General features: G+C 36.9%; 1 protein-coding gene across 1 annotated transcript in view; it reads left to right on the top strand.

The window, feature by feature from the left end:
- LOC108695348 (muscle, skeletal receptor tyrosine protein kinase) overlaps positions 1-13,282 on the top strand; it is an 80,050-nt gene that overhangs the window by 44,118 nt on the left and 22,650 nt on the right. Inside the window, exons 6-9 of the mRNA XM_041563466.1 lie at positions 824-948; positions 1,095-1,254; positions 4,935-4,941; positions 7,368-7,631. Of these exons, the coding sequence (XP_041419400.1) occupies positions 824-948; positions 1,095-1,254; positions 4,935-4,941; positions 7,368-7,631 (556 nt within the window). The remainder of the gene's footprint in view (positions 1-823; positions 949-1,094; positions 1,255-4,934; positions 4,942-7,367; positions 7,632-13,282) is intronic.

Below are 13,282 nucleotides of genomic sequence, written 5' to 3'. Positions count from 1 at the left end.
ACCCCTTACAATGCTATGGCTTATTTTATGGTTAGAGTGGTTCTTTTAACCACTCTAACCATAAAATGGACATAGATTCCAGGGAATTAGGAACATAAAAAAATGTTTATAATATGTGTGTTCACTTTAGCCCCAAAGATGATGGAGGTACAACGTTTACTAGAGGTCTAATCACAAATCAAAAACATTTTTATTTCAACCCTCCCTTCCAGACTCTTGGAGTAGGGTATGCAATATGTATGTATTTATACACATGTATATGATGGGGGTCCTGTGGAGAAAATAAAATGTATAAATTTTATTTACTTTATTATATTTATATATGTATATTTATATATGTATACATGTGTGTCTGTTACAGTGTGCTCATACTTCTACATAATTATTTAATAAAGGATAAAATAAATTGGTTCTATTTTTAATACTGTATGTAATAAATTGTTGTGACATGTGGGCTGTAAAATAACTTTAAAAATACATTTATACGTTTTTTTTTAATTATCTACAACATAATTTTGGACAAAATAGATATTGATTGCTAAGCAGTGCTTTGGATTTTATGTAGTCGTTCAGGAAGGTCATGTAGACAAGTACAGGTCATGTTATAGAACAAATATACTTAGAAATAATGTAATAAGTTTTTTTAAAATTAGCAATAACATCATTTTGGACAAAATAGATGTTGATTTGTAAGCAGTGCTTTGAACTTGATGTAGTGGTTCAGGAAGGTCTTGTAGACAAGTACAGGTTATAGAACAAAAAAGTTGCATAAAGGATTTCTCTATATACAGCAAGCTCACACTATTTAATTTGATCCCATCAGTGGTTGCCCGGATCCTTAAGGCTCCTGAGTCACAGAATGTAACATTTGGGGCAGAAGTATTTCTACAGTGTACAGCCTCTGGCCTTCCAGTTCCTTCCATCCGATGGTTTGAGAATGGAAAACCCGTAAGTGCCCTTTGGATGATAAGATGTATATTATGTTATTGACTTTTGTGTTTTTTTTAGATTTAATGCAAAGATATGGTTCAAGCTGGAAAGGAAATTTGATAAAATGAATCTTTTGTTTTGCATTTTACAATGGCTAAAAACAGGTTCTGTCTGAATTGGTGGAAGACAATATCAAAGATGGAGTAATTTACTCAAAGTTGCACGTAATTGCCACCAGACCTGGACTGTTCACTTGTATGGCCGATAACAAACATAGCGGAAGTTTTGGCACTGCAAAAGCCGCAGCAACAATCAGTATATCAGGTATGTTACAAGAATCAAGATAAGCAATAAAAACAAGATTAACCATACAACTGAAACCTAATAATTGTAAAAATGAAGTAATCATTTTTGGTGGTCAGTGACCCTGACAAATAGCAGATTTCAGAATACCGTATATACTCGAGTATAAGCCGACCCGAGTATAAGCCGAGGTACCTAATTTTACCTACGAAAACTGGGAAAACTTATTGACTCTAGTATAAGCCTAGACACAACTACAGCCCTGTCTCCCAGCAGCGCACATTCTGCCAAAGCGATCCCCCCATCGATCAACCGGACTTCTTTGCAAAGTTGATGGTGACAGAGAATTGCCAAACGGATTACTGTGTGCATTGTCCCACTGTCCCACTACCATGTGCAGAGGGTGCTGTTTGATATTGCCATCACTGTTAATCTTTCGTATAACCAACAGAGGGCGCTGTGTGATATTGCAGTCACTGTTATTCTTTCATATAACCAACAGAGGGCGCTGTGTGATATTGCAGTCACTGTTAATCTTTCATAAACCAACAGAGGACACTGTTTGATATTGCAGTCACTGTTATTCTTCCATATAACCAACAGATGGCGCTGTGTGATATTGCAGTTACTGTTATTCTTTCATATAACCAACAGAGGGTGCTGTGTGATATTGCAGTCACTGTTATTCTTCCATATAACCAACATATGGCGCTGTGTGATATTGCAGTCACTGTTATTCTTTCATATAACCAACAGAGGGTGCTGTGTGATATTGCAGTCACTGTTATTCTTTCATATAACCAAAAGAGGGCACTGTGTGATATTGCAGTCACTGTTATTCTTCCATATAACCAACAGATGGCGCTGTGTGATATTGCAGTCACTGTTATTCTTTCATATAACCAACAGAGGGTGCTGTGTGATATTGCAGTCACTGTTATTCTTTCATATAACCAACAGAGGGCACACTGTTATTCTTTCATACAACCAACAGAGGGCACTGTGTGATATTGCAGTCACTGTTATTCTTTCATACAACCAACAGATGGCGCTGTGTGATATTGCAGTCACTGTTATTCTTTCATATAACCAACAGATGGCGCTGTGTGATATTGCAGTCACTGTTATTCTTTCATATAACCAACAGAGGGCGCACTGTTATTCTTTCATATAACCAACAGAGGGCATTGTGGGATATTGCAGTCTCTCCCCAAGTGTACTGTTGGTATAGGAATGATTAAAAGTGACTGCAATCTCAGCTACTCGGGTCGGGTACCGCTGACCCGGGTATAAGCCGAGGTAGACTTTTTCAGCACATTTTGGATGCTGATAAACTCGGGTATATACGGTAAGACTAAAAACGGATGGCTTTACCCTAAAACCATAAAATAACGACACATTTTAAAGTGGCCTGGATTAGGTCTAACATATTAAACCATGATTAAATTCTCCTTTAAGTAAGGACCACATTTAGATTGTATAGTTTAGTATAAGCATGTTTCCATATTTAGAATATTATTTAATCAGCTCTCTTAGGTGTTTCCTTTCATCTAATCAGGTCTTGTGCCCAAAGCCAAGGATAATAGCTATAAAGTAAAAGAAATGAGTTACTTAACCCAAGTCATTTTAGCAAGCTTTAGAATTCATCACTTTTTATTCAGTTTAACAGTTTAATGTTCCCCCATTTGAAAGCTCTACTTGCGTTTCTATTAGTGATGGGCAAATCTGTCCTGTTACACTTCACCGAAAAATCTGCGAAACTCTGAAAAGATTCGCAAGACAGAGAAAAATGAGCAAAATGCATTTAAGACAATCGGCATCAAAATTATTTTGACGCGCAACAATTTTTATGCACATGGCAATTTTTACATGTGCGCCTTTTTTGTCCAAATGCATTAATGTCAATGGGCGTCAATTTTTTACACTTTTTTGTCGCAGCAAATGTTCTTCTATGCAATATATTATTTAACTTTTGTTTTTTGCTTGTGCCATCTTCCTTGTTCTTTATAACTAGTGATGAGCAAAAGAATGTTGCCACTTCTTTGACTTCTGTGTTTTGCCGGTGGCAAAACTGCATCAACAAAACCATCCCAAAGCAGTAACAAGGGCAAAATATCAGCAACAGAGAGGTTTGCAACTTTTTCGGTAAAACAGGACAGATTTGCTCATCACTACTTATACCTACAACTTGTCTTTTTATTTATTTATGTCATACTTCTTTAGATGTTGTATTTTTACCATGCTTTTCTTGTGTTATGCCCCCTCTCTCACAATCTTCTTTTCTATACCACCTTCCAATTTTTCTTTCCTAGTCTTTTCCCATCTTTGATATTTCTTTACATATTGCTTCCATCTCTCCCATAGTTCTTTCTTCTGTTTGCAACATCTCTTTCTTCCTGACATGTCTCTCTGCACATTTATTTTTATCTCAACTTCCCATTTTTCTAGTGGTCTACACTTCTGTTGCTGTTCCTTTGTCTTGTACTCCCTTTTTCTCCCTATCCTCTCCTTATGCTGTCTAGCACCCTTTATTTTTACTCTTCTATTATTTCCTACTAGTTATTACAAATCAAAGGGCCCCAAAGTACCTAGTTAGCAGGGCTCTCCTAGTTCATCCAGGTTATTACCCCACTGCTAAGATGGGGCCCAAGCAGTGTAGTGTTAGGGCTTGTCCACAAAGTAGAAAGTTCACCTCTATGTACACAAGTAGCGCTATAAAAAAAAATGCACACACTTTTTAGAGTAATGATGAGATTCTGATAATTTAGACCAACTAGTTTATTGTACCGTATCTCCCTGAAATTCAGACCTCAAAGTTTTGGTATGATTGTGAGTTCTTAAGCATGGGGATAGTAAAGTTCATTAGGAACCATCTTCATTTGAATATAAAACATACATTTTTAGAGATCACTGTGAAGAACCAGTTCCTCAAGTCTAAAGGGGTGTCCTATAGTTCTTTGTTCTTTTCTATGGGACAAATTATCCCTGCTATCTGTCTATAGCTTTTAATGTAGTTGCAAAGAGTAAGCATGCCCCTTTTCTCTAAAGAAAACAAACCCAGTCCAGGAGTACTCTAAAAATATATTATAATATTGTTATGTTTATAATAGTGCTATAAACAAATGTATATGATACTGGCATGTTTTTTAAAAACTATATTGATATCCTTCCAAGGATACTTTACATTGCTACAGCCACACCAGCAGCTAACCTCTACTCTCTTTCACAGCAGTGATGGTGAGCCTGCTGGCCGTGCTGCTTGCAGCTGAATGGCTGCAAATTAGGACATTGGGGTACTCTGTTTCCTATGTATACGTTAAGCTTTTTCTAACAAAAAAAGTTTGTTTTCTTGCAAATTCTAGGTGAAGGGCATGATGCCTATGTAAGAGAATTACCCTCAGTTTATAATATTTACAGGGAGTTGTTTTTCGTGCCATTTTGCACAACTTAATGTTGTTGGATCTTCTCCAGTTCCTCACACTTCATAAATAACAAAGCTTAACACCCTCTAAACTATACGGGCCCCCATCACCTGTCCTGCATTCAGCCAACTGCACCCTCACAGAAAGCAAAAGCAAATGAGACCAGTTTATTCTGCTCAGTTGGAGATCTGAGGCCAGTATCAATGTATGTACTAATAATTTTTCTCTTTTCCTCCCAATGCTGGTGGTCTGTTACTGGACTGTGTCCTTTTCCTGTAGAATGGAGGTAAGATAACTTCACAGAATTATTTTTACTACGGTATATGTTGAAAGTGTAGTGATTTAACAGATAAAATGTTATATTTAGGGGAATTCAAATTAACATTGCTACAATTCTCTTAGTGCAGAAATCTGGGCAGCCCTTGTGTTATGTGTAGGCTCTACTGTCTTGAAAGGGACAGGGAAAAGTAATACCCTAAATACATTTAATCACAATGGTTACTTGGAATTTCAAAAATTCTGCAACATTTATAGAAAGTATAATACTTTAATTTAAAAATTATATATGCTTCTTATATGGTTTTTGTCATAATTATGAATTATTTAACACTCTTGAACACAAAAAACGAAGTGGCGTAACTGATTGCACATTGCACTGTAATAAACAGGACTTCTGCTTCAAAGAAAAATATTTTTTTATAAAATAGAATATATAAAAATATCCATACCCCAGCTTGTTACAGATAATAACTTTCTACCTGTGCATTGTTGTGTATCATTAATATGTATGTTCCCATATCCAAACGTACGCCTGCTTATCAACCATGTATGAAATACAATTTCAAGCTCAGCAGAACATGAGCCTCATTCTTTCTTTTCTAGTAACTTATATTAAAATTAATAGTTTAGTTAAAGGGGTTGTGCACCGTTGAGTTAACTTTAAGTATAATGTAGAGAGTGATTTTCTGAGACAATTTACTATTGTTTTTCATGTTTTATTATTTATGTTTTTTAAGTTATTTAGCTTTCAATTCAGCAGCTCTCCAGTTTGCAATTTCAGTCAGCTGGTTGTTAGGGTTCAAATGACCCTAATAAGATTTGAATAAGAGACTTAAATATGATTGGAGAGGCCTGAATAGAAAGAGGAGTAATAAAAAGTAATACTAACAATTAGGGGCAGATTTATCAAAGGTCGAATTTCGAACTGAAAATCTTCGAAATTAATGTGTAGCCTTACAGAGCATTTCTTTTTTAGATGAAGTCAGTTGAGAGCCAGAAAGAGTCAGAAGAAGGCAAATAGTTGAAAAAATAATACAGCTGAATTGAAAAGCTGCGTAGAATCGGGCATTCTATAACATACTAAAGGTGAACTTATAGGTGAACCACTAGTGATGGGCAAATAAATGCGACAGACACGAATTTGCGGTGAATTTCCGTGAGTTAACTGATGAGCGTAAAAATTGTTGCGCACATAAAAATTGACGCGTGTCAAAAGTATTCAGACACATTTGACTTTAATGTATTTGGATCAAATAGTCACGCGTATAAAAATTGACGCTTGCGGTAAAATTGACGCGCAGCAAAATTATTTTGACGCACATTGACTTCAATTTGTTTCACTAATTTTACTTTATAGCTAGGCACAAATAATTCAGCTAAACCAGCAACAGTTGGCTGAGAGTTATTGCAAAGCAATTCAAGGAGAGCTGCTGATTGAACTTAGCATGATATTGGATCCTGCAAAAGTTATGTCCAGATGAGACTTAGCAGAATCCTGTTTGTTCTGTAAAGTCCAAGCATCATATACTGTAGTTCTTGACACATATTCCATACACTTACAGTTGCAGTCCATGGACTGTAATAAAATGATCTGTTAAATCTCCCACCTGGAGCTGCAACTGTTTGAAGCAATTAAAGAGCCCATCATAGTTCAGAAGTGCATTTGGCAGTTGTGCCTGTGCATAGCTTTGAAGACTTACACATGGTATTATATGTGCAATGTAAGGGACAGCTGTGCAGTGTAAGTGTTCAATAACAGTAAAATACCTGCATTTCTGCATCTCTGAATGATATGGGAGAGGAGGACAACCTGTCTCTCTGTTCTGAAAGCAATTTATGTTATTTTTGTGGTTGGGTTAATGTTAAAAGTTCATTAACCCAGCAAACATTCACATATGCCGCAATCTGCTGGGCATTAGTCAGAGTGATATGTTTATAATGCCAAGGCTTTATTGCATATATTATATGTTATTGTGGTAGAAAAGTGGTATCCTCCATTATATGCCATATGCCGTATACCCAGGGAAAATTAGAGGATTCCTAGGGCAAAGTGATTGTAATATATTTATTTTAAAATTTGTCAAATATGTTTGTGAAACATATTAGGTTTTTTTGGACAATATTGCCCCTTGATTATGTATGGCCATGTATGTTATTAATACAATGCTACAATTAAGGTCTTATTACGCAGATTAACTCTATTTAAAAAATTGTCTTCAGATTATTATATTACAGACTTTCATAGTTTGGTGGATATGTAGTTATTGTATCAAGCTGTAGCAACACTAAAAAAAACTGCCTGAAGCCTATAACAACCAGTAGTCAGTAGTTAGCTTTTACTGGCCTAACTTACAATTGGTTCTGAAATGGTTCTGAAAAGGTCAATAAGGTATGATATCTTGTTGTTGTTCTAAACCGACTCTCTGTTTGCAGGTTGTATAAAGGGGATGGTGGCTACTGCAGTACATACAGAGGGGACATTTGTAGTTCAATACTTGCAAAGGATTCCTTGGTATTCTTTAATTCATCTAACTCTGAACCAGAGGAGAGCCAAGAGATGCTTGCCCAAACAACCTGGAATGAACTTAGAACTGTAAGCTCCTTCTGTCGCCCTGCTGCCGAAGCTTTTCTGTGCAACTATTTCTTCCAAGAGTGTAACCCTACTGGAGAAGGGCCAGCTCCCAAACCAATGTGCAGGTAATTAGCCAGAGCCAAGTACAAGAACTGTTCCTTTTATGAAAAAGGCTAAAAAGACAGAGATTTTATTATATGAATATTCTGATATACTGAGCACACTAAAGCACACGACATTGCTAAACAGTACATTTCTACTGTAAAGCACTTTTCTAAACAACATTTTCAGTTTTTAAATCAGGGGCAAAGATATAAAGATTACTTTGAGTATTTACGTTGTTCAGTCCTTCTGAACCTCCGGACCAGGCTGTACCCCAGGGTTTACACAGCACCCTGTGTCAATCACCACTCCTGTGTCAATCACCACGGTTGAGTTGTGAAAGATTAGGGCAAACGTACACATCAAAAATATTTGGTCAGAAAAAACAGGCAGCGTTTCGGGATTAATCTCGCCCTTTGTCAAGCCTTCCTTAGGCTTGAAAAAGGGCGAGATTAAGACCAAAACGTTGCCTGTTTGACCTAATAAACAATTTTTTTTTTGCTTTTGCAGCAAAGAAGTGCGGCAGTGATATTTTTTCTAGTGTATGTTTTGCCCCAGGCAAGGGCTTCTGGACTGCATTGCACCCTGCCCGCAAGGGTCTGAGAGGTGGTTGAAGCACACACAATTTACATTACTTCAAAACTACTTGGAGCATTTGAGCAGATATGCAATGAAACACACGCATCAAGCAAATCACTTGATTGCACCCACAATGGCGCAAGAATTCTGGGAAAAAATGGTACATTGTAGGACTAAAAACCATGGCTATTGCACTTAAAATTGCACTTTGCTCACTGTGCCTTGAAAAGCAAATGTACCCCATTGTGTGAAAAGAATAGCTGCTGATGTCCTTAGGGCAGTGATCCCCAACCAGTAGCTCAAGAGCAACATGTTGCTCTCCAACCTCTTGGATGTTGCTCTCAGTGTCCTCAAAGCAGGTGCTTATTTTTGAATTTCAAGCTTGAAAGCAAATTTTAATTGCATAAAAACTAAGTATAGTGCCAAGTAGAGCCTCTTGTGGCTGCCGGTCCACATAGGGGCTACCGAATAGCCAATAACAGCCCTTATTTGGCACCCAAGGGACTTGTGTTGCTCCCCAACTCTTTTTACATTTGATTGTGGCTCACAGGTAAAAAAAAGTTGGGGACCCCTGCCTTAGGGATAACAAGTTGGTCTAAATTCATTGCATTTAGTTATACTATCTTCGTCACAAACAAAGCCACTGACAAGTGCATTTTCATACTTACATTCATAAGACGTTTCTTTTTTGTTAGATGCTGCAAGATTATATACAGTATCAAGTTGCTATTTAGTAGTCGAAATATATAAGAAAATAATAGACACATCTATTATGTTCAAACTTTCAAAACAAAGGTATCCATTATGCAGAAAAATGTTATACAGTAAACTCTGGATTATGGTAAATCCATCTCTCACACCCTCCGTTATAATTAAAACTGTTAAAAATGATTACTTTTTTCCCTGTGATATTAAAACAGTACCTTGTACTTGATCCCAACTAGGATATAAATGATCCTTATTGAAGGCAAAACAATCCTACTGAGTGTATTAAATATTTAAATATTTTTTTAGTAGACTTAAGGAATGGAGATCCAAAATATGGAAAAGACCCCTTATCCAGAAAGCATTCTGCATAACAGGTCCCATATCTGTAGTATATTTTAATATTGTGTCACTGTAAAATCACCTCGCCTTCCCCACATTGATGTATATCATGATTTGTTTCTTGCTGTTGTTCGGTTGCTTATGTAGCTTTGCAAGCTGTGCATTCATTAATCAGCTTTCCTTAATTTATCTACTCTCGGATTGTTTAAAAATCTTGGGTATCATCACACATGGCAATGGATTTGCAACTAGTACTAACAGTAAAGTCCTCAGGCAACCCAGTATGAATCTTTTAGTATGGTAACATGTGAGCCAAACTCATATATAAAAACTTTTGGGGAGCCACACAAGCAGAAAAAAGTTTCTTGGGGATGCCAAATAAGTGCTGTGATTGGTTAATTTGTAGCTCCATTGGAGTGCTAGCTTGCAGGAAGCTCAGTAAACATGTATCTTCATGCCTCCAATTCCAATTAAATTTAAGCCAGGCACTTCAGAATGGGAACTGATTATGAAGCCAGTGGGAGCAACATCAATGAGAGTGGAGACCAACATATTGCTTGCAAGTCACTGGTTGGGGAAAACTGATGTATAGGGTCAGCCCTTATGTTTGTCATGTATAATAAGATATTCGTGGCACATGATGCTGGAAATTCAGAACAGGTTGTACTCTAAGTACATTCACATTAAACCTGCTCACTTTTCAGACAGTTTACCAAAGATACGCAATCTTTCTGTTTCAGAAAGTATTTTCTTCTTCTGTCCATTATCTAGTTTATCTCTGTGTACCTCTGAAGCATCAAACGTGGTTCTGCTTAAGCAGCTCTACAGTCACAGATTCCTACACATACCAGTTATTTTGTGTGGACTGCTAGTATGTGGTATGGCCTTTACATATATGAGAAGCTTGAATGGCTAGAGATGCGATTCCTTTTACTTAGATGGGTCGTATAAGCTAGTATCCACCAAATACTGGTAGACCATGGGACTTAGTTCAGGAACTGAGAAGGGCAAGTTCTGAACATCTGTGATAAATGGGCATGGCTAGTCATGGATTGCTATAACAAACAAGGGAAAGTTGTGCTCACCACAAATTTTTAAAACCATTAGGCGGGGGTGCAATGAGGCTGTGACCACAAAATACATATAGACATATACAAGAGTCCTCTGCACTCAACCCATTATCAATATATTTAAGACATTGAGACATTTTGTGCATACTGCTACTGAAAAATGCCTTACCCTTTAAACAAAACAGGGATTGTTTGTCCATATATTGCAATATATTTAAGCTGGCCAACTACGTCAAAGTCATCCCATATCTGGCCAGTCCTATGCTCAATTTTCATCTGATTCATTAAGAATTCTATTGCTTAATTATACATTTTACAAAGGGACTAAGTTTTACCTGCAACTTACTAGCTGCTTTCAAGGTTAAAACCCCCAAACATGGTTGCCCTTTTATTGGCCACCACTGGAATCACCTGACTATAGCTGGAAAGGGTAGGAGCTACAACAGTAGTCATGGATTGTTAGCCATATACAGTATAGCATTTCTATACATTTTTATTTTTCTAAGATTTCATTCATCTCTATTGTTCCTGTCAAAGACTACTTTCATACTTGCTATCCAGTTACAATACAATTGCACACTTTTTGTCACTTATTTACTGCTTAAGGTTTCCAGAAATAGTCTATTTAGTCAGTTGCTCTTAACTTCCATGTCCTTGCATACCAATTGCACTCTTCTCCTGTGCACACTGATACTGAAACAATCTTTCTTTTCTTTACTTTGACTTTACTTTTGCTTTACTTTTAGAATTTATTAGGTCTATGTACAATTCAAAAAGTCAGATTTATATGTCATGCGCAGCAGCGCAGGGTCTTTAACCTACTTTTACATGACCATTTGGCCAAGAAGAACAACTCCTCTTTTTCTGAATTCACTCCTAATCATTCTGCTTATAAGACTTGTGTGTTCTATGTGTCTGTTTGTTCATAAATACAAGAAGGGGCATAACTTGGCAGACATAAGCAGTACAGAATACTAGCATCATAACAGTTAAGCTAATTAGCTACATTTCTAAGTGGCTGTGCCATCACATCCCTAGGGCGACAGATACTAACACCAGGGATAAAATGATATATCCATTGCAGAAACATTAACTGCATACAGGACACCAATGAGATAACAATCTAATCCTGTTCTTCACAGGGAAACCACAATATATTGTTACTGCATGACTGTTGGCTAGGTATACTGCATAATATATGATATGACACTTTCATAAACTCCAGTAGATACAGTTTATATTTGCAGAGAACTGTGATTCAACCTTCTTTGGAGAAGAAGTCCATACCTTACTGTAAATCCTGGAAATTCTATAACATATTAAAAAAAGCTATTTGAAACTATGCGAGTAGCCAAAACAAGAAGCCTTAGATTTACTGTGATGGCGAGTTCATTTATATTTTAATGTTGACAGCTGCTGTTTGACCTTCTCGAAATGAGGTGTTGATGTCATTCACTTTTTAAAGTGGGCAGTTTTCCACCAAGCTCTCACCTAGGTGGTGATGAGACCAATGAGGTAGAATAAATTAAATAGGAAATTCAGCACTATCACAATGTGATAATGTTCCGAATTGTCACCCATAAGCATGACTTTTTCGGTTTGTCGTACCAAAACCAGCGCAGATCACGATGTCAAGAAACATCTTCAAATTGTAAAAAGGAACATCTGTCATTGATTTCTACATGAAGGTTTTAGCTGGAGTATTTTCGAATTCAGATTGTTAGCAACTTTGGGGTATAATAAATCTCTAAAAATGTGAGTTTTCCCCCTAAAAAACTCGAACAGAAAAAATTTACGTATTTTTCAGTTCAGGCAAAATCTTCAAGTTATATAAACAACCACCTGCACTTGGTATTCATGCTTTTCCCATGGAAGCTGTGTCATGTGATAGCCTGTAGTGTGCAAAAAAAAATCTATCTCTGTTTGTGGAACGGTAGAATATTTTTGCCAGTATAAGAAATATGATATTCGGCTATTTATCCATCAAAGTATGTTGGTAGAGTAATAAATGGTCACATGTAGTGCATGAATATTCTTTGTCACATGATCTTTTAGTACTAAGGGGGTGATTTCTTAAAGGGATACTGTCATGGGAAAAAAAAATTTTTTCAAATCAAATCAGTTAATAGTGCTGCTCCAGCAGAATTCTGCACTGAAATCCATTTCTCAAAAGAGCAAACAGATTTTTTTTTATTCAATTTTGAAATCTGACACGGGGCTAGACATATTGTCAATTTCCCAGCTGCCCCAAGTCATGTGACTTGTGCTCTGATAAACTTCAATCACTCTTTACTTCTGTACTGCAAGTTGGAGTGATATCACCCCCTCCCTTTTCTCCCCCCAGCAGCCAAACAAAAGAACAATGGGAAGGTAACCAGATAACAGCTCCCTAACACAAGATAACAGCTCCCTGGTAGATCTAAGAACAACACTCAATAGTAAAAACCCATGTCCCACTGAGACACATTCAGTTACATTGAGAAGGAAAAACAGCAGCCTGCCAGAAAGCATTTCTCTCCTGAAGTGCAGGCACAAGTCACATGACCTGGGGCAGCTGGGAAATTGACAAAATGTCTAGCCCCATGTCAGATTTCAAAATTGAATTAAAAAAAATCTGTTTGCTCTTTTGAGAAATGGATTTCAGTGCAGAATTCTGCTGGAGCAGCACTATTAACTGGTTCATTTTGAAAAAAATTTTTTTCCCCATGACAGTATCCCTTTAAACTATAAGTAAAACTTTAAAATAAGTGAATGTAAAATCGATGAGGGAGCTATTCTAAGAACTTTTGCAGTGTACATTCATAATTTATTTTTCTTTATTTCCAAGATATTAAGGGATACACGTACTGTTAATATGAATGAATTTTGTTACAACAGAGCCACCTAGTGGTCAGTTTCTGACCATTCTGACCACCAAGTAGTCATGGAAGTTTTCCGGTGAAAGAAAGAGGCTGCAGCACTTTGCCATAGCCTACAAG

Source organism: Xenopus laevis, chromosome 1L (assembly GCF_017654675.1).
Source record: "Xenopus laevis strain J_2021 chromosome 1L, Xenopus_laevis_v10.1, whole genome shotgun sequence".
In the NCBI taxonomy this organism is placed as follows: domain Eukaryota; kingdom Metazoa; phylum Chordata; class Amphibia; order Anura; family Pipidae; genus Xenopus; species Xenopus laevis.
This window is presented reverse-complemented; position numbering and strand designations above follow the sequence as displayed.